At 36.5% G+C, this 27933-nt stretch overlaps 6 protein-coding genes across 10 annotated transcripts; 3 read left to right on the top strand and 3 right to left on the bottom strand.

Annotated features, from left to right (window-relative positions):
* Positions 1-209: 209 nt before the first annotated feature.
* Positions 210-5989, top strand: LOC123317072 (macoilin-2). Of its 2 annotated transcripts, none has more exons than XM_044903434.1 (9): positions 210-427; positions 1386-1660; positions 1769-1959; positions 2038-2254; positions 2378-2514; positions 2587-2820; positions 2933-3172; positions 4050-4353; positions 4476-5989. In XM_044903434.1, the coding sequence occupies exons 1-9, from the start codon at positions 348-350 to the stop codon at positions 4688-4690; spliced, it is 1893 nt and encodes a 630-aa protein (XP_044759369.1). In that variant the 5' UTR covers positions 210-347; the 3' UTR covers positions 4691-5989. The 2 variants fall into 2 exon arrangements, with proteins under 2 accessions (XP_044759369.1, XP_044759368.1); XM_044903433.1 differs by lacking the exon at positions 210-427 and adding an exon at positions 528-655.
* A 776-nt stretch (positions 5990-6765) lies between these two features.
* LOC123317434 (ubiquitin carboxyl-terminal hydrolase 16) lies at positions 6766-19133 on the bottom strand. 2 transcript variants are annotated; one of them, XM_044903967.1, is made up of 11 exons: positions 19000-19133; positions 18294-18788; positions 17944-18205; positions 17307-17384; positions 16681-16917; positions 16435-16618; positions 16138-16372; positions 14510-14814; positions 14259-14460; positions 7522-7797; positions 6766-7449 (listed from the first exon to the last, which is right to left on the bottom strand). In XM_044903967.1, exons 2-11 carry the CDS (start codon positions 18774-18776, stop codon positions 7042-7044), a joined length of 2670 nt encoding a protein of 889 aa, XP_044759902.1. In that variant the 5' UTR covers positions 18777-18788; positions 19000-19133; the 3' UTR covers positions 6766-7041. The 2 variants fall into 2 exon arrangements, with proteins under 2 accessions (XP_044759902.1, XP_044759903.1); XM_044903968.1 differs by lacking the exons at positions 17307-17384; positions 19000-19133 and having other exon boundaries at positions 18294-18993.
* A 108-nt stretch (positions 19134-19241) lies between these two features.
* Positions 19242-20877, top strand: LOC123317437 (DNA repair protein RAD51 homolog 3-like). 3 transcript variants are annotated; one of them, XM_044903971.1, is made up of 5 exons: positions 19242-19730; positions 19805-19887; positions 19947-20101; positions 20190-20315; positions 20428-20877. In XM_044903971.1, the coding sequence occupies exons 1-5, from the start codon at positions 19426-19428 to the stop codon at positions 20629-20631; spliced, it is 873 nt and encodes a 290-aa protein (XP_044759906.1). In that variant the 5' UTR covers positions 19242-19425; the 3' UTR covers positions 20632-20877. The 3 variants fall into 3 exon arrangements, with proteins under 3 accessions (XP_044759906.1, XP_044759905.1, XP_044759907.1); XM_044903970.1 differs by having other exon boundaries at positions 19787-19887; XM_044903972.1 differs by lacking the exon at positions 20190-20315 and having other exon boundaries at positions 19787-19887.
* A 207-nt stretch (positions 20878-21084) lies between these two features.
* Positions 21085-23459, bottom strand: LOC123317435 (zinc finger protein 58-like). Its single transcript, XM_044903969.1, has 3 exons — positions 22772-23459; positions 22468-22694; positions 21085-22334 (listed from the first exon to the last, which is right to left on the bottom strand). The coding sequence occupies exons 1-3, from the start codon at positions 23157-23159 to the stop codon at positions 21243-21245; spliced, it is 1707 nt and encodes a 568-aa protein (XP_044759904.1). The 5' UTR covers positions 23160-23459; the 3' UTR covers positions 21085-21242.
* A 212-nt stretch (positions 23460-23671) lies between these two features.
* Positions 23672-26372, top strand: LOC123317433 (coiled-coil domain-containing protein 137). Its single transcript, XM_044903966.1, has 5 exons — positions 23672-23883; positions 23978-24317; positions 24426-24716; positions 24831-25080; positions 26095-26372. Exons 1-4 carry the CDS (start codon positions 23813-23815, stop codon positions 25068-25070), a joined length of 942 nt encoding a protein of 313 aa, XP_044759901.1. The 5' UTR covers positions 23672-23812; the 3' UTR covers positions 25071-25080; positions 26095-26372.
* Positions 25140-27828, bottom strand: LOC123317432 (innexin inx2-like). The gene is made up of 4 exons (XM_044903965.1): positions 26808-27828; positions 26517-26753; positions 25846-25982; positions 25140-25756 (listed from the first exon to the last, which is right to left on the bottom strand). The coding sequence occupies exons 1-4, from the start codon at positions 27052-27054 to the stop codon at positions 25244-25246; spliced, it is 1134 nt and encodes a 377-aa protein (XP_044759900.1). The 5' UTR covers positions 27055-27828; the 3' UTR covers positions 25140-25243.
* Positions 27829-27933: the final 105 nt, after the last annotated feature.

Raw genomic sequence — 27933 nt, 5'->3', positions numbered from 1 at the left:
ATCTATCCCTCGATCGTGATCCAAATCTGGCTGATCAAATATGCACATTTATCTTCATAATTGTGAATTAAAATTACAGTGCTATTCCCTGATAAACGTAAAAATATTATAGCGTAAATTATTTCAAATCAGGAATCGCGTACGAATTTTTTGGCGGAATTTTTGACGTCTGTGTTATGCGAGCTGCGCCATCTGGATGCGCGGAGGGTAGTTTCAGTTGACAACAAAAGACGTTTACCGCATAAGCGAGATTTTTAGAACGAAAATCCATGAGGTATCGTTGAAGTGTATATTATTGACTTGGCGTGAATTAAACAGTTAATTAGTGTAGAGGTCCTATGTGAATTATGAAGAGACGAAATGTTGAGATCGGTAAGATGAGACGACCCATAAAAAGGAACAAAATTACTGAAGGGATTTACGGAAGGTACGTTTGTGCATTCATAATGTAATCTCTCATCTGTTATTTGTCAAATGTATCTTCACAGTCTAAACAATTTCAACCCATATGTGTTTCAAAATGGCTGGTTTATCCAAATAAAATGAAAAATTTCGCACGAAAAAAGTTCAGTATTCAAACGGCTAATAACTATTTTTCCTTTGTATTTGTTCGAAGGGAACAAGTATCTGTTGGATATCTTCAGGTGTATTCTAGGTTAGATGACGACCAGCTGTCAAGTCAGATACATTTTTAATTTTTTTTAGTTATTTTGAATGTTGATCAGATTGATTTATATATCTGATACAGTTATCTAATGTTTATGGTTTACGAAGAGCAAACAGTATTGTTGAAAGGGATCACAAGACATCAGAGGGGTCATTTCAGTTGCATTCCAACTGGGTCCTTGATCTTGTTTTGATTTTTGTCAATAAGAGAATTGAATTTATTTCAATAATATTCATTTTTAATTGATTCAATTGTTCGTTTATATAATACTTTTCCGTTGAATTTATTTCAATCTCGACTAACTTTATCATTAATTTTTTTTCTAAGATATAATAAAAATATCAAATTTGATTTGATTGTTTTGATGAATCTGAGTATATCTACTATCAGTAAACAACTTATTGATTTGATGTTTTGGAAAGCTAGCTAGAACTGAAAGTCTTGAAATGAAGAATGAAGGAACCAAGTAAAAAATTCATTCATTGTATGAATGTCTTTCAAATGCTAAAATTGTAATGCGTACCTAGTATGTTCTGACTTTCACACTACATACCTACCTCTTTTGTGGAAGAAATCAAAAAGCTTTGATTATTTACACTTTGGTAATATAGCGCATCCACCATATTTATATATTTCTTAAGATGAGGTTTGTGAATGAAGAAGCAGAACGTAGTTTTTAATGCAGGGAGATAAAACTCGATTTTCTTTCGAATTGCAGCACTCTCCTATACCTGAAGTTTTTGTCCCTTTGGGCTTTGGTAATACTGGCCGATTTCATCTTGGAGTTTCGTTTCGAGTTCCTATGGCCCTTCTACCTGTTGCTGCGTAGCGTTTACGACAGCTTCAAATACCAGGGGCTGGCATTTTCAATTTTCTTCGTCTGCATAGCCCTGACGTCGGACATGTTGTGTTTTTTCTTCATACCTGTACATTGGTTGTTTTTCGCAGCTAGCACCTACGTCTGGGTACAATATGTCTGGCATACTGATAAGGGTGAGTGCGCACGATCCACAGCGTTAGTCTTGTGAACAAGTTCAATTTGATGAACTTAAAATGTAGAATATGGTGAATTTCCTTAGATTTATTGCGTTTTACTTTTAGGTATCTGTGCCCCCACCATAGTACTGTGGATGCTTTTCGTTTATTTGGAAACCGCAGTGCGTCTGCGCGATATAAAACATATGCCGGGCCATCTGGATCTGTGTAGACCTTTCGCAGCACATTGCATAGGTTACCCAGTTGTAACTCTTGGCTTCGGCTTCAAATCGTATATTGGCTTCCGTATGAGGCAGGTTTTTTTGTAGTACTTCCTGATAAACCCATAGTTTGCTTTTAAGGAACACTGTGATACGATTTTTTTTTTCAGGCAGCGAAAACAGCGTGATGTCGCTAAAGAGAATGAATTTTACATGCAGCTCATACAGCAAGCGCTGCCACATGACACAATGACTCAGAATGTCGAGTCTGTTGAAAATGCAATTGTACCTGTTGCCCCTCCTGTACAAAATATTACTAAGAATAGTCATAATAATCGTCTGTCGCACCACGACAAAAACAGCCATATTCCTAATGGACATATAGCCAATGGTGAGTATTACTCCAAAATTCATCAACTTGGTAGAGGCCTCTGCATGAATTTATTCGTTGTATTTGATGTTATATTACTTTATTGGTAAATCTTGGTTTCCATTTGTATCATTTCATTTACAGGTATTCATAATAACAGCCATGGGAAGTCACACAGAAAATCCTTGGATAAGAGCAAAAACGATCAGAACGATCATGAACAAAGTAACAAACTTAGCGATAAGCATGACAAACATATAGATAGACAGCAGAAGCAACATGTGAGTCTTCCACCCTCTGATCTAAGTTCCTATAACGATTTCCGTTTTGTATAACGTAAATTCTGATGGTAGGTCAATCATTCGCACACTAATGGTTCGGCTGTTGGAGCAGGAGCCGACGATAACTCCCACCATCATAATAACGTGGAAACGGAGTCCAAACCTGCGCCGAGGAAGAGGGATAAGCGCGAGGCTGAGAAGGATCGCGAAGCAGCTGAATATCTGCAGAGGATCGAGACAGAGTCAAGGAGGTTGAGGAGCGATTTGCAAAATAGCAGAGCCAGCGAGCAAGAACTCAGGTTACAGGTGAATAAGTGATAGAATTTTTTCCATTGGCTCTATACACTACTGTTTCCTTGAAATTTTTCATCGAACAGTTTGAATTTTAGGTGAACGAATTAAAGTGGACTCGTTTCAGGTCGCTGCTCTGACTACGAGCGAGAAAGTATTGAAGGGCGAAATATCCGCCCTGCAAAGGGAGGTGGAGGAGCTACAGCAGAGGTTGCAGAATGTACAGAGTAGTAGAACGACGGAGAAACAGAATTTGGCCAGCATGGAGAGGCGGCTGGCCGAAGAAAGGAGGCTGAGGTCGAATCTCGAGTCACAGCTTAATCAGGAGAGGAAGAGTCGAAAGCAGGAAGAAGCCAGGGCGGCGCAGGTAAAAAATTCGATCGGGATCATTTTTCAGTCGGGGTATTGTCCTTTAACATTGCTTATTACTCTTACCACTGGATATTATCCTGGATTTCAGCGTTAACGAATGAAATTCGAAATTGAAGTGAATTTAGAGATGAATATGGGTTTTTATTCGAAGGTAAAACAATTTGAAATATTCCAGTTTTTCCTGAAAGAACACATCAATAACAGGTGCTTCAGATAACTTACGGAATGCCAAACGAAAGACGAATAACCGTAGCGCGTCTAGGAAATTCTCTCTACCATGGAGCCAGATCGGTAAAGCCAAAAAAAGCCTGGAAAAATAGTGATTTTTGTACGTTTTTCAAACGAAAACCTAAACAAATATGTAAATTTGACAATGCTGACAGAAGTGAGGTTGTCTATGGTGAGGTTAGCACCGATCGTTACAGGGGTTGGTAGTACCGATTCAACCCATCGATAGGGAAGAGTGACGTTTGTGGCCTCGGAATTTATGAAATTCATTTTATTAGGGTTGGTCGAGAGATCCGCCATCCCTGACGGATTTTCCTGAAAAAATCTTAATGAAATGAATTTCACAAATACTAAGGCGAAAAATACTACTCTTGGCTTTCGATGAGTTGAATCGGTACTACCCATCCTTGACGTATTGTGATCCGTCTGTGACAGCCATAGAGAGCCTCTATGTCTATGGTCTGTATGTCTGTGGAGTAGGAGTGGGTAGTACCGATTCAACTTATCGATAGCGAAGCCCACTTATTTTTCCGTATCCCTCAGAGATCACAGAAATGAGTATAACTAAAATTCTTTGGTGCAATCGGGCCTCGAGGTTGTTTTCTGTTGGGCAAACGGTACGAACAAACGGTTTTTATTTTCAGGTGGCCGCTCAGACTTCCAGAGAATGCACGGAGCAGTGTAAATCGAGACGGCGCGAGCTGGAAAACGAACTGACCGACTGTCGTTCGGCGCTCCACTGGGCCGAGGACAAGTACAAACAGATCGACAGGGAGAACGTGATCCTGGTCGAGCAGCTTCGCGACACCGACATACTGATGTCGGCTCTGTCCGCGATGCAGGAGAAAAACACGCATCTGGAAAATTCCCTTTCCGCCGAGACCAGGATAAAGCTGGATCTGTTCAGCGCGCTCGGCGAGGCGAAACGACAGGTGGAAATCAGGGACAGTAAGTACAAATGACAGTTTATCGAGTCTTCTATTTTTTCATTAGTGTGCCTGGCTGTATCGCGAAATGTATGGTGAAATGTCGTGCAGTATATGTGTTCTGGATCGGAATTTTCTTTGCAGGCGCCAATCGAGCGCAAGAGAAAGAGATCGAAGAGCTTAAGAGCAAGATCGCCCAGGTTTTGGCCGTGATGCCAAACGACACGTTCGGCGGTCCAGCCTCGACCACAAACCACTCGAGGGTGCGTCTGGCCGAGAGCCCCCCGGGTTCAACGCTGGACCCGAACGCCACGGCCTACACACCGAAGGGGTCGTTGGTGACCTCGACGGAAGCATGAAAACGCCCCCTGTACGTCGTCCCTCGTTGCTATTTGACACACACACAATCACTTGTACTGATACGATGATGATTCGGATTATTGTCATTGACACGAGTTGTTTGATAGGCAGTCAGTGTTTCTCATTTATCTTGTTAGCTGTTACTTTGTTCCTGACTTCTTTGTTTACAGTATTATTATAGAGCCTCGCTTCTTTTAAATTTTATCTAAAACATTAGGTTTTTCAATATAGATTCTATGCAGTTCACCGTTTTTTATTGTTGACCTGAGTGAATGAACTGAAAATATTTGTCATTCTATTCGAACAAGGAAAAAATCAACGTTTTCAGCGTTAAATCTAAAAAATTTTGGTTTAAAACAGATTCAAAATCAAAATGATAAAGTAGTGAATGTAAAAATAAATAAATTCGCATTGAAAGCAATTATTCGTTGACGTTTTGATCCAAGAATATTTTACTCTATGACCTTTTTCGAGAATTGTCTGAATTTCCGAGAACACAGAAACACTGGCTGTCGGATGTTTGATTTTGTATTAGCTTCTTTTATGATAGCTTATTTAATGTGATATAATTTATGACCTTTTTGGTACCTTATCTGTGAGAATTATCCCTCTAATTGGATTTTGTTCTTATATATATTAAGCACAAAGGTACTGAGTTTTCTTTTTAACATAATGGCTCACTATATTTGCTGAACAATGATCTCTTGAAATTTTTTGTTTGTTACATCTCGATATGCCTTGTAGGTATTAGGTTTGTGCTCGTGGACCTTGCTTACGTAGGGGTCTTACGGGTATCCAACATCCGAGTGTTGATTTCTTGTTATATTTAACAAAAGGTATGATGGATGCTAGTCCACCTAAAATTTCTCTGATTAACAAAGTCTTCTCTAGATTTGGGACAGTAATTTTGGAAGAGTCTCTGAAAATTTTATTATTATACAAATTTGAGAAATTGTAGGTGGCCTATTGGGGATTGACATTGTGGAAATTATTTTTTTTTATCAAATCAAGAAAAAAATATTTGTTTTTGAGACAGATCTGGGATTGTTTATTTATCGACATAATAACGATATTATTATGAACTAACTATGTTGATGTACGAATTCACCAAAATTGCGACATTGATAATGGCAAAGATTGGGGTAATCTCGATGAATGTTAAAATTTAGAACATGATTTTGTTCGAAAATTGTTGAAAAATTCTTCATTTTAATTTCTTGAAAAGGAATATATTTTTTTTATGTACTTAATATGTATTGGATGCTTCGAGTTATTCGAATAGATTTCCTTGGTCGAAATTTTTTTATTTTTCCTCGAATTTTCTGTTACACAGGGCCGTTCCTAGGGTATAGGCCGCTCTTGTTAGCTTGAAAGTTTGCCTACACATATATATAACTGCATACTGATTTATTTCCCAAAATACTGCTCCTTATTTTTGTTTTTTTTTTGCAAATAGAAAAAACCAATTTTCATTCATCTACTGCGAACAGTTTAGATTTTATGATTTTTTCCGCGAAGGTCCAAAATTTCGAATTTTCCATCGACCATAATTTAAAAACTAATCCTTTCAGCAAAATTCTGTTTGCATATTCGTGATCTACGCCCTTTTTCGTTCTTGGTCACGTGACTCTCTTGAAAATTCCTGTATTTAGAATAACTCGCTGTAGGACTTTGAGTAATATTCAAATTTTGTGGCGCCACCTACAAGAAATTTACTCAACTAATTAGTGAGATTACCCAAAACTGAACAGAAATCCGCGCTATGGATATAGAATTTCAACTATGAAAACCTAGATGGCGCATATGTCGACATTTCGTTACAGCCACCCACGAATCCAAATTGTTGAAGTCTCTGTACATTTCACCTTTACACTAGAATTTTGATTTGGAAGAGCTACTATAGAGTAGCTTTCCAAATTGGATGAAATATGGCAAAATAAGACATTTCAAGTTTCCTTGAAGCCTTCATTTTTTGTGTGTGAATTACACCCACAAGTTAAATGACAATTGTTGACTGAATACTTACCGAGTACTGAATCGGTGAAAGACTGCAGAACTATAATGAATTAAACGCTGGCATTATAGAATTTATTGTTAAAAATACCAGAATCGGAGCAATTTATTACATGCACAAATAAAAATTGTAAAATTCAAAAAGAGCAATTTCGAATAATCCATTACGGAGATTATTCCACGATATACTTAATTATATGAAAATAATCTGGGACCCCCTTTGACATTTTCACAATATCAAACTTCGAGGTTAAATTCATGATTTAAAAGTGTAATTAAAATATTCTAGAGAAGTATAAATAAATTATGTAAATCGAAAACGAATCAGGTATGAGATCTATAATATACGTTCATAGAATAGGAGGTATGCTTGCGAAGCTAGGACTTTTTCTTCGGTCACTTCCGTGACAAACGAATCACTTATGTAGTACCACTTTCCACTTGGAACTTCGGGGTCGCTCGGCGGTGGTATTTTATCGACTTTAGCTGCCTGATTCCTCGGCAAAAAATTCCATCTGTAGCTGTTCTTGTCCAGTTGGGGCCTCACTTTAACATACGCCACATAATGACCGCCGTTGATGGAGCCTGAATGTTCTACAACTCCATAGAGAGAATAGAGAATTTTGGTTTGGTCCTCTTGGAAGGTTGGCAAACTTCTGGACCGCTTGCTAACGAATGGGGCTATGTCTAGGACAGCGGGGAAATTCACATTTTTGCATACTTTCACCGATCGAAACCTGAAAACCTGAAAGAGGCCCCCAAAAAAATTATCATCTTCTCCAGAGACTTAGCCGATTAAATGCCAAAAAATGCATACCTGGAACCGTTTCAGATGTAATATCAAGACAGCCGGTGGATTGTAGATGAGCAACTGTTTAGTGGCGTTGTTGTATTGAACTTTCTTTTCTGGCCCCCCTAGTCGTTCAGTGCAAGCATCACAAGTAACCTTATTGCACCCGTTGAGATACTCCCAGGTGGTGAATTGGTTCAAGCAAGATTGAATAGAACACTCCAACTCTTTGCACTGATACCTTGGAGAAAACGTGGTGGTCCACATGTTGGGATCCTCCTGAGGTTCATCGTCCTCTTCCATCTGAAAAAAAAATCAATTTGCTGAGTACACCACTTCCCGTTTTGGAAGCATTAGCTCCAATGAAAATTATATCGGTTCAATATCACGTTGAATATAGGAAATGGCCTTGGTGCTAGCTACTTTTTGAGCCACAATCCAAGATATCGTGTTTTTCTCCGTTAATTTGGACACCACTGAAAATATTAACGTTAAGACAGCAAATCCTGAAGCGTTAATGAATTTTTTAAAGAAATATGGCCTTGGTGCTATGTTAATAGCTAATTTTTGCGCCACACTCCAAGATATCGTGTTTTTCTCCGTTAATTTGGACACCACTGAAAATATTAACGTTATGACAGCAAATCCTGAAGCGTTAATGAATTTTATAAAGAAATATGGCCTTGGTGCTATGTTAATAGCTAATTTTTGCGCCACACTCCATTATATCGTGTTTTTCTCCGTTAATTTGGACACCACTGAAAATATTAACGTTATGACAGCAAATCCTGAAGCGTAAATGAATTTTATAAAGAAATATGGCCTTGGTGCTATGTTAATAGCTAATTTTTGCGCCACAATCCAAGATATCGTGTTTTTCTCCGTTAATTTGGACACCAATGAAAATATTAACGTTATGACAGCAAATCCTGAAACGTTAATGAATTTTATAAAGAAATATGGCCTTGGTGCTATGTTAATAGCTAATTTTTGCGCCACACTCCAAGATATCGTGTTTTTCTCCGTTAATTTGGACACCAATGAAAATATTAACGTTATGACAGCAAATCCTGAAACGTTAATGAATTTTATAAAGAAATATGGCCTTGGTGCTATGTTAATAGCTAATTTTTGCGCCACACTCCAAGATATCGTGTTTTTCTCCGTTAATTTGGACACCACTGAAAATATTAACGTTATGACAGCAAATCCTGAAGCGTTAATGAATTTTAAAAAGAAATATACCACAGGCCTTTCCGATAAACTCGAAAAATAATGAAAATCTATGTACACAAGCTTTATTAGAATTTTATCACCTAGATTGCTGATAAATATAATAAAAAAACACAAATAGTATATAAGTATAATTAAACAGACCCCAAAGTGCTTCATGTTACACCCAAGGTAAAAACCATCATACACAGTATAAAACCTAAAATATTTTGAGGCTTCAATATCTAAAATAGTCCATCTTCTGACGAATCGTCAGACACTCGACCTCGTCCACTTGAATCGACACAGTTTTAACATTGATCTGTTCCTCCAAGCTCAGCTGAGACCTCAGCAACTGCCTCAAAGACGCCTTAGACTCCACCAAGAGCTGTTGCATCCTGGCCAGGGATAGACGCAACTGCAGCACCTCGTCGGCCAGTTGAGTTTCCGACCTGTCTCTCACCAGTTCAACGTTCCTGCGATGGGCCCTGTTGCCCAGACGCGTGTGGGAAAGAGCCATGAAGGGTTCCTGGTCCAGTATAGCCTGTTGAATCTTTCGTATGTTCTCCATCATCTCCTGGCACTTTCTGGCGATGTCGGAGTGTCTTTCCTCGAGGAAAGTCTTCATTTCTTTGACCTCCGATAGTTTTTGATAGAGAGCTTCGTTGACTAGGGTCCTTTGGGCAACTAGGTCTTCCGTGGCTTGTCTCATGAGTTGCTCCATCAGCACCCTCAACTGCCTCGAAGAAGCCAGTTTATTCAAGCTGCTTTCGATGATGTCCCTTGTGTGATCTGTCCACTCTTCTACCGTTATATTCGCTCGCGTAAGTGAACCCGTCCCATGATAAGTGAATAAATTGATGCTTTTAGTGTCGAGTGAGGCGTTCCTTTCCTCGATTCTCAAAGCGTGTATCTTATCCTCGAGGTTACGGTCCAATGAGTACAGGAGCGCCCTCAAATATCTCAACTGTTCCCTCATCTGCCCGTCCAGATGTTTGAACATCTCTTGGACACCGCGTATAACTTGCAGTTCTTGCAGTAAGGTTTTTTGGGGATCGTCGTGGACCAAATCTATGCCGGTTCTTCTGTCGCGAAGCACCAGACACTTCTTGCAGATGTCCAGGGCATCTTCGATCGACGACCTGGCGTCCGCTAGTCTATCCATGTACGTCACCAAACATTCCATCTCGGTAATCAATTCTTTCCTGATTTTTTCGATTTCTCCCCTGTGAAAATCCAAATCTTCCACTCTGACTTTCAACTGGTGGTCGCTTTCCGCTTTCAGCAGTTTCGTCTTCTCCGAGACCGTACTGGCAAGTAGGTCAGACTCCCGGAGGATCAGATCAGAGTTCGTTTGCGTGGCGAAGCAAGTCTTGATCAACAGGTCGTGCGTGAGACGCCACTCGTTAGGGGTGAATTTTTTTAGAGGTGGGCTTACGCCGAATACCGTTTCTCGGCTCATGTTTCCTCGTGTGCAATACATTTTATCGGTAGTGGTTTTATTGATTGACTGACGTTTACGATTTACCGATTTATCATTTGATCACAGTAAGCCAGAGGCGTATCTTCTGTGACTTTACTATCGAAAAATTCCCAAATAGATGGGATCAGGATGTTCTATTGCTGTCCTCGGATATGGAGTGCATAGACTTTGTTTTGAAGATTCTAGAAAACCAAAAAGTTGATGATTCAATAGAGAATTGCACTCCAGAGAGCTCTTCGAAGTCAACTCGAAAATGAAAAGTGGAAACACAAAAAAAATTATTTTCTCCTAAACAAGGCCAGATATTTGAAATTTTGGTATGAAAATATAGGTTTTCGAACACGATGAATCTATTGCGAGTATTTTCGAAAGCTTATCTCCCTTCGTTTAGATTTTCATCTTGGAAATGGCATTTTTTCAAAAATTGCAATTTTCAATCTGCGATATCTCCTGTTATATTCGTCTGATCCAATTGCAAGGGGTTGGACCCCCCTAAAATGACCTATTTGCTACTCTCACTAAAAATCAGGATGTTCTATTACTGCCTTAGGATATGGAGTGCATAGAATTTGTTTTGGAGATTCTAGAAAACCAAACAGTTGATGATTCAATAGAGAATTGCACTCCAGAGAGCTCTTCGAAGTCAACTCGAAAATGAAAAGTGGAAAAACAAAAAAAATTATTTTCTCCTAAACAGGGCCAGATATTCGAAATTTTGGTATGAAAATATAGGTTTTCGAACACGCTGAATCTATTGCGAGTATTTTCGAAAGCCTATCTCCATTCCTTTAAATTTTCATCTTGGAAATGGCATTTTTTCAAAAATTGCAATTTTCAATCTGCGATATCTCCTGTTATATTCGTCTGATCCAATTGGGATTTCCGGTTATATAATCAGCGTTGCCTAGGCTTCCACCCTAGCACAAAAACTCGATTTCGAAAATCTCGATTTTTTGGGTCAAAAATGAGCAAGGGGTTGGACCCCCCTAAAATGACCTATTTGCTACTCTCACTAAAAATCAGGATGTTCTATTACTGCCTTAGGATATGGAGTGCATAGAATTTGTTTTGGAGATTCTAGAAAACCAAACAGTTGATGATTCAATAGAGAATTGCACTCCAGAGAGCTCTTCAAAGTCAACTCGAAAATGAAAAGTGGAAAAACAAAAAAAATTATTTTCTCCTAAACAGTGTCAGATATTTGAAATTTTGGTATGAAAATATAGGTTTTCAAACACGCTGAATCTATTGCGAGTATTTTCGAAAGCCTATCTCCCTTCGTTTAGATTTTCATCTTGGAAATGGCATTTTTTCGAAAATTGCAATTTTCAATCTGCGATATCTCCTGTTATATTCGTCTGATCCAATTGGGATTTCCGGTTATATAATCAGCCTTGCCAAGGCTTCCACCCTAGCACAAAAACTCGATTTCGAAAATCTCGATTTTTTGGGTCAAAAATGAGCAAGGGGTTAGACCCCCCTAAAATGACCTATTTGCTACTCTCACTAAAAATCAGGATGTTCTATTACTGCCTTAGGATATGGAGTGCATAGAATTTGTTTTGAAGATTCTAGAAAACCAAACAGTTGATGATTCAATAGAGAATTGCACTCCAGAGAGCTCTTCAAAGTCAACTCGAAAATGAAAAGTGGAAAAACAAAAAAAAATATTTTCTCCTAAACAGTGTCAGATATTTGAAATTTTGGTATGAAAATATAGGTTTTCAAACACGCTGAATCTATTGCGAGTATTTTCGAAAGCCTATCTCCCTTCGTTTAGATTTTCATCTTGGAAATGGCATTTTTTCGAAAATTGCAATTTTCAATCTGCGATATCTCCTGTTATATTCGTCTGATCCAATTGGGATTTCCGGTTATATAATCAGCGTTGCCTAGGCTTCCACCCTAGCACAAAAACTCGATTTCGAAAATCTCGATTTTTTGGGTCAAAAATGAGCAAGGGGTTGGACCCCCCTAAAATGACCTATTTGCTACTCTCACTAAAAATCAGGATGTTCTATTACTGCCTTAGGATATGGAGTGCATAGAATTTGTTTTGAAGATTCTAGAAAACCAAACAGTTGATGATTCAATAGAGAATTGCACTCCAGAGAGCTCTTCGAAGTCAACTCGAAAATGAAAAGTGGAAAAACAAAAAAAATTATTTTCTCCTAAACAGGGCCAGATATTCGAAATTTTGGTATGAAAATATAGGTTTTCGAACACGCTGAATCTATTGCGAGTATTTTCGAAAGCCTATCTCCATTCCTTTAAATTTTCATCTTGGAAATGGCATTTTTTCAAAAATTGCAATTTTCAATCTGCGATATCTCCTGTTATATTCGTCTGATCCAATTGGGATTTCCGGTTATATAATCAGCGTTGCCTAGGCTTCCACCCTAGCACAAAAACTCGATTTCGAAAATCTCGATTTTTTGGGTCAAAAATGAGCAAGGGGTTAGACCCCCCTAAAATGACCTATTTGCTACTCTCACTAAAAATCAGGATGTTCTATTACTGCCTTAGGATATGGAGTGCATAGAATTTGTTTTGAAGATTCTAGAAAACCAAACAGTTGATGATTCAATAGAGAATTGCACTCCAGAGAGCTCTTCAAAGTCAACTCGGAAATGAAAAGTGGAAAAACAAAAAAAATTATTTTCTCCTAAACAGTGTCAGATATTTGAAATTTTGGTATGAAAATATAGGTTTTCAAACACGCTGAATCTATTGCGAGTATTTTCGAAAGCCTATCTCCCTTCGTTTAGATTTTCATCTTGGAAATGGCATTTTTTCGAAAATTGCAATTTTCAATCTGCGATATCTCCTGTTATATTCGTCTGATCCAATTGGGATTTCCGGTTATATAATCAGCGTTGCCTAGGCTTCCACCCTAGCACAAAAACTCGATTTCGAAAATCTCGATTTTTTGGGTCAAAAATGAGCAAGGGGTTGGACCCCCCTAAAATGACCTATTTGCTACTCTCACTAAAAATCAGGATGTTCTATTACTGCCTTAGGATATGGAGTGCATAGAATTTGTTTTGAAGATTCTAGAAAACCAAACAGTTGATGATTCAATAGAGAATTGCACTCCAGAGAGCTCTTCGAAGTCAACTCGCAAATGAAAAGTGGAAAAACAAAAAAAATTATTTTCTCCTAAACAGGGCCAGATATTCGAAATTTTGGTATGAAAATATAGGTTTTCGAACACGCTGAATCTATTGCGAGTATTTTCGAAAGCCTATCTCCATTCCTTTAAATTTTCATCTTGGAAATGGCATTTTTTCAAAAATTGCAATTTTCAATCTGCGATATCTCCTGTTATATTCGTCTGATCCAATTGGGATTTCCGGTTATATAATCAGCGTTGCCTAGGCTTCCACCCTAGCACAAAAACTCGATTTCGAAAATCTCGATTTTTTGGGTCAAAAATGAGCAAGGGGTTAGACCCCCCTAAAATGACCTATTTGCTACTCTCACTAAAAATCAGGATGTTCTATTACTGCCTTAGGATATGGAGTGCATAGAATTTGTTTTGAAGATTCTAGAAAACCAAACAGTTGATGATTCAATAGAGAATTGCACTCCAGAGAGCTCTTCAAAGTCAACTCGAAAATGAAAAGTGGAAAAACAAAAAAAAATATTTTCTCCTAAACAGTGTCAGATATTTGAAATTTTGGTATGAAAATATAAGTTTTCAAACACGCTGAATCTATTGCGAGCAATCTCGAAAGCCTATCTCCCTTCGTTTAGATTTTCATCTTGGAAATGGCATTTTTTCAAAAATTGCAAATGTCACTTGAGAATTCGTCAAGACCGAACGGTTTCATGGAGCTTGATAAAATTTTCAGATTTTCAACTAGAAGAGTTGCTCTTTCAGAATATGCATCACATTTCCATATACGGTTACTTTTATGGAGAGAAAAACGACTCTAACGGCGACTATCGAAAAATTCCCAAAAAGATGGAATCACTTAAATAATCGTCAAGATCGAACGGCTGCATCGAGATCCATAAAATTTTCAGATTTATCACTAGAAGAAAGAAAAGGAAGAAACCAACTCACCTTTTCATCCTCGTTACTCAGACTCCTCTCGTAGTTCGACGTCGTCGCGTTATTATCATTGCACAAGAAATTAACTTTGGCGGAATCTCCATCGTTGAGGATCAGTTTTTCCAGGCCAACTTTCAAATCGCTACTCCTATTGTTGTTATTGTTGTTGTTGAACGACAGCCTAGACTCCGGCCTCTCCATATCCTCCGGTTTGCTGTCGAAAACGACGTTAAAAACGGACAAAGCCCAAAGATTCAACTTACTCTTCCTCGATGGGACTGTTGTGTCCGCAGATCGGACTCCCCATATCGGCGTAATTGGTTCCGATGGAAGACGGGCTGGAGGGTAGGCTGTTGGAGAACATCTTGGTCACGCCGGATGGGGATAGGTTCATGACGCCGGTGGAAGTGGGGCTGGGGATGCCGCTATCGTCCACGTGCGTGACGGGAGACATGCCCCTATCGTTGGAATCGGGGCTGCTGTTGTTGTACACCTTGTCGGAATTATAACCGGACTCTGTGCCTTTGATCGGCGCGTCGTCTGCTTGATTACCCATGGACGTCGAATCCTGGATCAAAAATCAACGGTTAAAGCTCGAAGAACCGGGAAAACCTCATCCTTCGACAAAAATAGGTACTGGCAATTTTAATAACCTCGCTTATATCCTGAATGCGTTAGTATTTTAGCACTCGGTTGGCCATGAAATGATTTTCTCAAGTTTTTGTAACTAGAACGGAGTAAGGTTGGCACTCATGAAATGTCGTTAATGTCATAACGCCGTTGCCACAACTAATATCAATTTTTATTACGAAAATGCCGAAAGTGATTGAAAGAAGAGACAGGGTTTCAGGAAGTGCTATTTGGAATTCTGGTCCGCTCATTCAAATAGTTATACCCTGATATTCTAAAATCCACAATACGTCAGATGGTAGCGAACATATTCAATGTAAGAGAATTTATAGAATGTTTCATCTGAATCTAAACGACTTATATTTCAGCTGAATATTTCCACGATCAGAAAGATTGTGAATGAAGAGGATGACAAAGAATTTCCTTCTATTGGGAGACCCAAAAAAGTGGTGGCATTTGAGGATTTTATGTTTGGGTGAATTAATGCAAAAAGTTACTACAGGATTTTCGATGAATGCCATCGTACAATAAGTTCCCGAAAATTGATTTTTCTATTTTTCATTTGACTTGTCCTATACATTGTAAATATCTTAAGGTACCAATAAACACCTAATTTATTTTATTATATCAAAGTATTAAGATGAACAGCCACAAATACGCGCCAGTTGTCCTGCTAATTGTTTATTCATGTTAAATTTTTGTTCAAAGGTGAAGTTCATCCCGATTTGAAACTTCCTTTAATTCCTTTCACTTATATTGATGCAAGATGATTTTTGTTGAAGAATTTAACATTCTTGTAATTATCTGTTAATTTTTTCGGGAGATACCCATTCCCAACCACTGCATCATATGCATTTCATCTTCGGGTTAATATTTTTTAAATTTATAACGGATGTAACGTATTCAAACTTTAGCCAGAGAAGATAACGAACATTAACTCTCCTCAAGCTAGTGCATATTATTATATTATACTGATCTCTTGTATTTTCCATGCAAATAACTGGATTTGGTATGCCTTCAATCAGTTTGTATAAACTTCAATTATGTTCATCACCTATTTTCCGAAGAGATTCGACATTGTGATAAAATACGTAAAAACAGAAACTTTCACGTAGAACGGGCAACATAGCATTGATTCAAAACCCAAAAATGTTTTGACAAGCGTCATAACCCCACATTTTCGTACTATACTGAGTGAAATGTGTCAAATTTCCATGGCCAACCGAGTGCTAAAATAAAAATGAATGGGTATAGTTTTTACCTCAGCGTTATCCTCGACATCGGCATCAGATTCGCTGTCAGACTTTTCGATTTTACCATTGTTCTGCAACGAGTTGGTACCGTCGGATCCGTTGAACTGGAATTTTTGGTATTTTTGCTGCTTGTTCTTCTTCCTTTCGGCTCGCTTCTCCTTTTTGATCTGGTGCTTCGAAGGCTTCTCCTCTATTTCCTCCGCCTTCCTCCTCGGCGGCAATTGTTTCTCTACGACGGGTAAACTGAAAAAAAAATTTATCATATGAAAAAAAAAAAAATTTAAAAACCTCGTATCGACATTCACCTTAAATCCAAGAAGTTCTCGTCCCTGTGCGACGTATGTCTGCACTCCTGACACTGAAGGGTGCTCACCAGCACCCCTCTGAAGATTTGATCGATGGGCAACAACGCTTCGGCTTGGTGAGCGTAAAACTTGACCATTTTTTTATCTTCGTCGCTTACGGTGGCCGGATTCACATCTTTAAAGCCTAAAAAACAAACTCAATGTGACCCCTAGTCGAGACTAAAGGATAACCCGATAAAATCTCACCTTTATTCTCCAAAATGAGCGCTTGATACCTCTTGATGTCCTCCTCCCTTGTCGCGTCCAGAAGGTGCCGCAGTAGCTCGTGGGAATCGTGCTGATCCCCCCCTGCGAACTGGGGTAAACGATTGGTGACCCTCGAATGCAACAATCTCGGAGTGTACACTTCTGCCCTTCCGCTTCTCAACTCCCTAAGAGTATCGGCTAACACATTCGTCAGAGGTTTCCATTTCCCCAGTTCTCCTGCATCACAAATCGAAAAAAAATGTACCAAATGACCCAACATGATAATTAGTTCAGCCTTCAAAAACCCCCACTACAAATGAAACTTTTAAAACGATAAATCCGATTTTTTTCGTGTAATCGACAGGGCTTGACAATGTTGGAACTAATATTAAAGCGCATATTTTCATAATTCCTACATGTTGAGGCGTCTGTCAAAATTTTACCGCCCTAGTCTTCAATCAATCTAATCAGGAATAACCTGGGGTGGGGATTACCATTTTGTTTGTTCTTCATTTTCAATAATTCATTATTGGATCGAAATTAATTGAACTATTATTGGCTTTTTGATTATATGATTTTTTCAGATGAACTTTTCCAAGTTTAGTCTGCCTCTAATAGGTACTTACGTGGGAATTTCTTGAAGCGAACTGCGGTTCCTGGGGCTCGGTTTTCGTTTGAAATATTTTCGAACATTTTGAAAAGTTCTATAAAACATCAATTTTCTGTGAGAAATATTTATTATCAGGAATTAGTTACTAAAAATCAATTCTATCCAAGTATTTTGTGCTATGAAATATATTAGTGTCTCTACAGAAAAATTTAGGAAGTTCTGACAAAATTATTTATAAATTCTACTGTTCAACAAATGTTAATCTACAATAATTTAAATCAATCAAGGGTAACCTCAGAAATTTGGCAGCTCTTAATGCCTAATATGTTGTTTTAGAATGAATACACTGGTAGGAAAAGAATTTAGTACGTTTTATAGAATTCAAAATGATCAATAAATTTATTATTAACACGATAAATCCGCCTAAAACGTTCATCAAACTAGGAAATTTCCATAGCTTGTCTCAAAATTGTCTACACCCCAGTAATAACATTATAATACAACAATTTGAATAATATGATTACGATAAGTATCAAGAGATTCTACCCTACCTATCAACATAACCTAATCTGCAACTGTCATTATTGTTCTGAAACCCTCGTGACGAAAATACGATTTTAAGAAAATACTTCACTACAGCTACGTATTCTCACCGGCTATTGGCTGCAACTCGGGGGAATCCTTGTTGGAAGGATCCAACTTGCCTCCAGGTAAAACTATATGTTGCCCCGGGTTTTCCGCTTCGCACAGAAGTTCCAGCAGATAGGGAGTTTGGCCCAGGCATTGTATCACAGAGTTGAAAAAGCATGTGTTACCTAGGTTCGTTAATCCGCGTGCACGCGGTAAATATGTAGATTTCGCAGTGGCGTTGTTTAGCAGATTTTGGGGTTCTGGAAGCGGTATGATTTCTAGACCCTGAAAATTGCGTTTAAGACAGGTACAGCCTTGGTATAAAAGGGAAAATCGGAATTGTTCAAGTTCTGTTTCTTAAAATATCACTTACATTTTGGGGAATTGGATTATTAACTGGCAGCTTATGAAAAGATTCACTATGTTTTCTTAAGTACTCAACAGCCTCAAGCAACTTCCTTTTACAAGAGATGTTCACCTCATCGTCACATTTATAACACCATACGTTCCAGATTGTCGTATTAACACAGAGACAATGTTCATCCGAATGAGGAGTTTCAAAATGTTTGATGGCATGCTGATTCTTTCCCCTACCACAAGCTTGATTCCCACACCTCAAACACATCCAAAGGCTTAAATCATACTCTAATTCCATCTCGTCATCTTGAGTAACTTGGGGTACTTTCTTGCATTCTTCACAATCTTTTAGGAAACCTGATTTCACTAATGACTTTTTGATTTTTTGAAGATCTACGGACTTGTTGATGTGGGGACACTCAACCACACTGTTCTGATTTTCATCACAACTATCGGTTGAGTGCTCATTAGGGTCTCCTTGGTGCTTCTTTTTCATCATTTTTCCTGATCTCTGAACAAATAATTGATTTCTCAAAAGGTTTCGAATAACCTTTTCATGAAAATATAATTATTGAGATTGTAAGGACCAACACCGAATTTTTCCTCAATTAATGATAATGGATTTAAAAATATACTGAATTCATGCAAGTATGGAGATAGGGTGATTTAATTAATGAAATTGAATTATTGGATAAATTCGGGATGACAGGTTGAATACCTACTTGACAAATAACCCTGAAACTTTTTGCACAGAAAATCAAATGCACAGAAGAAATAAAAAAATTTCAACAAAAGAAAAGAATTATGACATGAATCACAAAACAGATAAAAGTGTTTTTTGCCTTTTAGACTTTTGCTTTTTTAGATACTGACTTTCAAAAAAAGTTGAGAATTTTCTTCAAGATAGAGGTGTAACTTGATGCTTGTTGGTATTATCACAGTACCATACAGTGACACTATCAATAATGTCCAAAAAATTAGAAATAACTCAAAGCTAAAAATTTTGACAACTTGCAAAGTCACAGATTTGCCATAACATCCATCTGTGGCATGTAAAATGTAGACAAATTCAAAAACAGTGTGATGTTTTCTGATATTATTATTATTAATTATTATTATTAATTGACTCTGGAGTTAAAGCCAGAGAGATGCCGTTACCACGAGAAATATCCTCCCTACCTTTAACAAATTCACAACAAAAATCCTTAACTGAAAAAGGTATCCAGATAGTAAGTGAAATTAGCAACAGCTCTCCTGATGTAGAATTTAACATTGAAGAACTTACTAAAGCCCCAGAAACAAAAATTGCCTCTCAACTCTTAATGGAAGAAAAAAGCATGAGAGACATTAACAGCTTTCTAGATAATTTAGATGTTCTTTTAAAAGGCGTTCTCAGGCCTGGTTTAGTTACTGAATTTGTTGGACTTCCTGGGTCTGGAAGAACTCAACTCTGGTAAGTGTAAAATAAATATAAATCAATGATTCAGGAACTAATATATTTTATCTCAGTTTACATTTATCTGTTAGTGCTCAGATAATAGATGATTCCCTATATGGAGTGACGATTTATATTTGTTCCAACTTGGATTTTTCTATTACAAGACTTAGAGGTAAATTGTAGGCCGATTTCGTTACTTAGAAACTTGAAGAATGAATATTTCATTTGCAGAAATAATTGGTAATTATAAGAAAAGCGTAAAGTGCTTTAAGGATTATGATGAAACGGTTATTCTGAAGAATATACAGTTTATCGATATAATGTCATCTGATCAGTTGTTAGAATGTTTGGAATTCCTAAATGAATTTGGAAAGGAGCATAAAAATGTGAGTGGAGCTAATGTTTATTAATTGTTTTTGTTTAGAAATAGTATCTTCAACATCAGATGTGTACTTATAACTTTCATGTTTGTAGATAACATTGGTGATTATAGATAGTATTACTTATCCCCTTCGTTTGTGTGAAAGTAACGAGAAAACTTCCTTGATATGCTTCATAATAACTGAACTACGGAATCTTGCTAAAAAATATAATTTCAGTGTAAGTAGGTACTTCACCTTGCTTGAATTGATCAAAATGTAGTTCAAATCAACTTTACCTAATCCGAAAATTTCATAATAGTTTGTCTTTATTGGAATTGTGATTTTTTCAGGTTGTTATGACTAATGATATGACAACAATTGTTGGATCATCGGGAAACGAAGTTGTTCCTTCTTTGAGGGATACTTTTTACCATATGATAAACAATAGAATCCTACTTTCTCAAAAAGATAATATATTTGAAGCGGAGATACTGAAAGCTTCAACAAAATTCCCGGTTAAATGCAATTACAAGTTCTTAGATGATGTTACTTGAATTCGATTTGTGGATACTTGGAGATGGAGAAAGTCGGTGTGGAGGAAATGTGGAGTCTAATATGTTTTAACGTGTCTATGTAGAGGATTTCAACTCACCTCGTATTTTCAATCTCAGAATTTTGGATTGAGAAGAGAAAAAGCAAAATGTATGTAAGAATCCACATATATTTCTTTCAATAATAAATTTATAGTGTTCCTTATGTATAAGGTCATTATAAATTGAATAAAACTTTCATGAAAATTATCATAGTCAGACTTTAATTTTCCCACAAAATATTATGAATTTGACCTCTTTACCCAGTTACAATGGAAATAACGCATAGGACAACAAATTTGATGAAGTGGATGGTTGCAAATAGCTCCGTTGCAGACACCTCAAGGTTGTAGAGCACTCTAACACCTTTATAACCATCAACTTTTATTATGAATCGAATTTAATGAAAAAATTTCATTACTCTAATGATATATTATTCATTCCTTACAATGTAACTCGAATTTTGGCAATTAATCTCAACAATACATATCCAGAACTCATATAAAAAAATCTACACCATTTTCGTCATACCTTGTGTGCTGGCTATTCCACAAAAAAACCTTTACTAAAACACTTCAATCTACATTTTTGGGTTCTACTTTAACTTCAAGTTTCACTTCCTCAAAACCCATCTGATTCGATTCCGTGCTAGATGTCCAATCATTTGTTGTTTCGTCCTGTCCGTTTTCCGAGCAATCCATCATCGAGGAATTTTTCTCCGAATCGTCAGAATCCCCCTCTCTGACCCAAGTCCTGACCGCGTTTTTGTGTCTTTGAAGGAGGCAGTGCTTCTCGAATGATCTCTTATGTTTAAACTTCCTCTGACATGGTTTGCACTCGAACGGTTTCTCTTTAGAATGTTTTTTCATGTGGAAATTCAAATATTGTTTGATTGTGAACTTTGCGTGACATATCTCACATTCATGTTTCTTTTCAGCTTCGTGCAACGATTTATGAGCATACAGCCTATGGTTGCTCTTGAATTTCTTGTTGCAAATATCACACGTGAAGTTTTTCACCTCTAAGTGGGTGAACTTATGGTTTTTCAGGGCGGTCTTGGTTCCGTAATAGTTACCGCATTCATCGCATTGAAATTTTCTCTCTTTAGTGTGAACCACCAGATGAATCTGCAAATTGTACCTCGAACCGAATATCTTATCACAATATTCACATTTGAAACTCTTAACATGAATTTTCACATGGTTCCTCAACAAGGAAGCATTAATGAATTCCTTTTCACATATTTTACACTTATTAACTTTCCCATTAGCCCTATGCTGAAGTCTGATGTGTTCAGTCAAGTTCTTCGGTTTATCGAAGTTTTTATTGCAATACTGACAATGTGTTGGCTCCTCTGTTTTATGGAATTCTTTGTTGTGCTTGGTAAACTCAGATCGGTCATAAAATACTTGTTTACACTCGCAAACATTGGGAATGTGTGCTCGTCCGACGTGTTTCTTCAACCTATACAATGTTGGATAGATTCTTTGACAAAACTCGCAAGGAAATTTCAATTCTGTATGGACCTTTAAATGACAAGATAGTAACTGTTCACTTTTGAAAGTCTTTTGACATAGTTGGCAGTTAATTGATTTCTTTTCTTTTGGATGTACCGTTCTCATGTGTTCCTTGAGATCTTCTTGAGTTTCACAATATCTTGAACACACCTAGAAAATGACTGGATTAAAATCCATTATAGGAATAGAAAAGCTCAAGAAGTAATAGTGGTAAGATATGTTACCTTTGAATCTTTACAAAATGAATCAACTTGAGTGGATTTTTCAATGCTTAGCAACTTACTTTACAAGTGGTCAATAAAATTTTTGTGTGAGTCATTCTTATGTGACTCCTCAATGTACCATTATATCGGAATGCTTCATCACATTGATTACATTTATATCTCTTCTCATCAGTATGAATCCTTTTATGAATTTTCAGCTGTGTTGAAGAACTGTAAGACTTTCCACATTGATCACAAACACACGGTTTGATCCCAAAATGTGCATTTTGGTGCACCTCTAATTTACCTAAAAATCATATTCCATTTGAAGGATCTAATATATTTGACAGTTCTTCAATCAGGGCCTTTCAAAGAAGTTCTTACCTATACTCTGGCATACCATTCCACACATAGCACAAGTTCTCTTTTCAATATTATGCAACTTCTTATGTTCCCTCATTTCATAAAAAGTATCGCTGATAAACTCGCATATGCCACATCGATATTGTGTTGTATTTCCTTCTAACTTAATGATCTTTGAGTCATTTGCTTGGGGTCCTTCACTAGAAAGTGTACTTTCAAGTTCTGGCCATTCTTTTTCAATTTTAACTTTTGTGTTGGTGTTTTCATATTCACTTGAACTTTCTGTGCCTAGCTTTGATTCATCATCTTCAGTATCAGGAGGTTCTGTTTTAAAACAAGTAGTCATTTCCTTGGCGCTTGTTAATAAATCTCCTGTGTTGAAAACATTCATACTACTTGAATCATTCATTCTAGACAAAATCAATACTGTTTTCCTTTAGAGGCTCAAATACATATATGTCATACATTGAACCAATCTGTTACCATTTGATGAAAAACAATGTGCATTGTTGATGTATTCTGGAATTTCTTTTTTCCTTAATCAATTTGAATCGCAATCAATGAAAATTAATTAAAAAGGCAAATTTTCCATGTAATTTGTGTTGTTGCCACTGAGAAATGGTCACAGAAGAACAGAAAAGGGGCTGTGTTCTATTATATTCTCATTTTTTGTATATACGCGTATATATTTGTTTTTTCACTTTATATTATATAAAATTATAATTAGTGTGCGATAATCGACGATCTGCGAAATAGTCTTTCCCGATTTACTGACTCCCAAATCTTTGCTGACTCCTTCCTGCCAGACTTTACGCGATATTAGTGTTCTGTGCTTCACAACTGACACGTGGTATCGTATATTCTATGCATGCTATATAACCTCCTGACAAAAATATTAGGAAAATATCAGAGACAAGGAAAATATTTAGATTCTCATCCTTGATTTTCTGCTACAAGTTATTTAATTTGTTTTATGTGGAGCATACGGTATATCCTGTTGGAAACAAGAGAATTTTAATCTTTTATTTCAAATATCTGTATATCTCTATACTACATATTAATATGGGAAGAAAAATACCTGGACGAAAACATCATGGTGTGAGAGATCCTGAAAAACAGAGAGCACTCCGTTTGTAAGTAAACTTGTGTTGAAGATCTCCTTATGCAAAAATAATGAATTATCGATATCAACTTTGGCACTCTTTCACTATATGCTCATAATTTTAGGGAGCTTCAGAAAGTCAACGCACCTCCATCTAATATAGACGATCAGCCAATTCCTAAAAGTGTGCAGAGGATTGCGGAATTGATAAATAAAACCAAAAATCCTCCAAAAATTCAGAGGGACGCCAAAAAAAAGAAAAAAACGAAGGGAAAGAAACTCATTGTTGTACAAACAAAAGTGGGAATTAATGAAAAAAGCGTCCCCAAATTCGAGCAGAAAAAGGGGGAATCTGATAAGGCATTCTTGTATAGGTGCCAGAAGATGTGCGAAAATGTGATACATGAAGTCGATTTTGAGAAAAAGTTTGGTGTGGCAGTTGAAAGAAATGCAGAAACTGGAAAGGTGAGAAGTTACCGGTTGTTCCAAAAACTGTTTCCAACACCAGTTTTTATCAAATTTGTTCCATATAAACCATTGCTGTTCAACCTCATATTTTTTTTAATTTTGCAGATTGAGAATACTTTAAAACAGAAAGAGGAAGACCCGATAAAAAAGATGATGAAAGAGGCGAGAAAAGAAGCGAAAAAAAAACCAAAGAAAAAGAAAAAAGATGGTGATGTGATAAAACTGAGTAAATCAGAAAAGAGGAAACTGAAGCTGAAAATGAAGAAAGAAAAGAAAAAGGAGAAATTATTGGATGAATTCCAACCTGCAGAGAGAGTGAAATTTGGGGAGGTTTATCATGAGCCACCAGTATTGACTCCACCGAAACTTGTTGAAAAGAGAAGTGAAAAAACTGCGGTACGTACATATTTCTTATCGTCTGATCATTATAGGTTTACTTATTTTGTTATCAGAATATTTTTTTAATTATTTTAATTTAACAATAACCATTTTTTCACCTATTTGTATCAGCCTGGGCAAAGAAATTTACTGCTCAAAGCAATAATCAATGGCGAAACACCCAAGAAACAAGTCAAAGAGCCATTTTCGAAAAGTCTGGGTGTTCTGAATAAAATTAAAAAAACAGGAATTGATAAAAAAGGAAAACGCAAGGACCTTCCCATTACAGTAAGGAAACAACTGGAGCGACATCAAAAGGAAATAATCGAGGGATACAAGGCGATGAAAGCGAAAAACAGGAAGAAAATATGAATGAAATAAGGTATGAAATTATTAGTGACCACTTCAAAGGTGAATCTAGGTTGTAATGATTATAAAATAATTATCAAAAAAACTTTATTACTCAACATAAATGGGAATATTCTACAAATACTAATCTCTATTCTTTATGAATATCTGAAGAAACGATTCATAAAAAGTTATAACTAAATGATATCTTCCACCAGGTTTTTACACTTTTCCTTAGCTTGTAGGTTATGGTGGATATCATTAATGATATCGCAGAATATAACAGGGTTCAAATTCTTTCCCAAATGATCCAAAACGAAGAAATCGCCATAGTTAATTTTCATTATCATCAATTTAACTTTGAAGCACCAAACATGTCGACTGTGACTAATCAGAATGTACGAACGCAAACTGGGAATACATATAACTAAACATCTGTACACCATGAACATGGCCGTTATGAAGGCCAGAACGTGAAACCATATCCAAATGATCAGAAATAATTTCTCGTTGAGAATGTTCAAGGGCAAAACGCAGAGGGCGTCCCTATTCTCGATAGTACTCGAAGGTCCAAATCTGTAATACATGCATTTGGCTAATTTCGGGAACACCCTATCCATCGGACTCAGGTTATTAACGCTGGCGAACGTTAAGCCGTACAAGGAGAATTGACCTGCCAAAAACCAGTCCATCAGTTTTATTTGCAGTACCTGAAATTCACGATTCAAATTCATTTTATTCGTAATTAAGTGCTGAAAGAAAAGGTATTTTTACTCATTGTTTTTTCAATGGTACCCACCACATTAACGAGGTTCAGCCCTTCACAAAAACTGTAATGAAGGGCATATAGTGTATGGCCATTGTTGTTGTTCATCAAGTAATCCAACAGTTTTTCCCTCGTTGCTTGGTTCCATTCTGGAGGCACTAAAGGGCCACCTAAAATAGGGAGAAACTATCCGTTGTGACTAAACAACACATTACATTGCCTTTATGCCCCCTTTGGATACTTTTTTATATGCATTTGAAATTTGAACGAATTGTTTTTTAGGTTTTGGAGAAAACAGGAATTTATTGATTTGGTTTGTCTATTTTCAAACTGAAACCATTAATGCAACAAAAATAAGGATATTACAAGTGGAGTCAATGCCCAAAATAAACCATTATCAAGAATTATATAAAACCTGTTATGATAATCAAGAATCAAAGATCTATACATCCATAGTTATATCAAAAAAAGAAATGTTCTGAAGAATATTATAATTTTATCATTTTCAAAAGCATTCATGTTGAAATGTATGCAAGCTGAAATAAATTTTATTTTCGAAATTTTATTTTTTTTATGAATTAGAATCAGGGACTCCGCTATTTGACTTTTTTGAACTTTAACGGAGGAAATTCATTTAATGACAGAAAGCCTATAATGAGAACAGAAGTTAAGGTTCTCCTTCTTCAACAATACAATAGACTTACATAAATCTTGCACCAACAATTCCATCCTACCACCTTCCCAGTGCTTCCAAATATATCTCGGTAAATAAAATAGTAAAGCTTGAAGTCCAAATATGATGCACACCCACTGATAATACTTCTGCCATATTATTTGGTCATTTTTCTCTAGAGTCAGTTCGCCCATAATCTTTTTCGTATGATTTTTTAAATCGTTGAAGGTTGAGTCATATATGTTGAATATTCCTGGGAGAATATCACCTACAAGTTTCAGTTAGATCAACTACGATAAAGATCACATTTGTCTTCACTAACTTTTCCGTCCTTTATTGATGATATATGTTCCATGTATCCAGCAAAACATATCAATCAACTGCTTTCTATCTTGATCATCTGTATCGCAACTTATAGGCTCGCCAAAGTATTCCTTGCTTGTTAGTAATGCAGAAAATATGACGAGTAACACAACAGTGAATCTATAGTGTAATTTGAATACATTATTGTCGATATTGACCTGTTCATATTTGATTAAAGACTTGAAAGAGTTTAAAAGATCTATCATTTTGAGAATAATGTTTCAAAATGTGAAATTGGGAATACGATTCGCTAGTTGCACTTGTTAACTACTGGTTAAATTTTAATTTGAGCGTGGTTTCATTTGTTCGTTTCAACAATTTTTCAAAATAAACATAGAAATTTTCAGATTTCACTCTATGATATGAATGTTTGTTGTAAATAAACTACTACAATTTTCTTTTTGATATCAGTGGCGTCCCCGAATTTACCTGTTGCTTCTTCATACATAATCGCAAAGAGACAAAAAATATCTGACCATCCATATCACATAATACTGTCCCCCATTATCAAATCAAAAAAATTGTTTACATAATATTGAATTTAAGATTTCAGAAATACCTATAGGTATATTAGAGATAACGTTAATTCTCAAGACAGCTTCGGATCAACAAGCAATAACTATTGATAAATCTCTCTCAGCAAACAATTATTAGTACAATTATCTTGAAAAGCAATTCAATTTCTAAGATTTCATATAGGCTTTTGTGATACTTGTAGCTTGTAGAATAAATTCTTGTATATATGAGTCAGTATAAGTTATCAAGAAACTAAGAAAAAAGCGTATATTACTCGACATCTTTTTAATAGTCATGTTCTTTCAGTCGAATTTTATATAGGAAAAAATCTTGTAGTATCATTCTTCTCTTTCAATGAATCATATTAATATATTTATCATTATTCGTCCATTTTCCTTGTCTACATTCACTTATTTCAATATAGTTATCGTGATCAACGCACGCCTATGGAAAATTTGTATGTTCCGAAACTTTGATTTTTGATCTACTTCCCTTGATCGACATGCGTATATCATAACGTTCGAACAAGAAAGTGCAGTCGTTAACATTTTTAACTTTTTTTATCTTCC

The sequence above is a fragment of the Coccinella septempunctata genome, chromosome 7, assembly GCF_907165205.1.
Source record: "Coccinella septempunctata chromosome 7, icCocSept1.1, whole genome shotgun sequence".
Taxonomy (NCBI): Eukaryota; Metazoa; Arthropoda; class Insecta; order Coleoptera; family Coccinellidae; genus Coccinella; species Coccinella septempunctata.
Note: the sequence above shows the minus strand (reverse complement) of the source record. Positions and strands in the feature narration are given on the sequence as shown.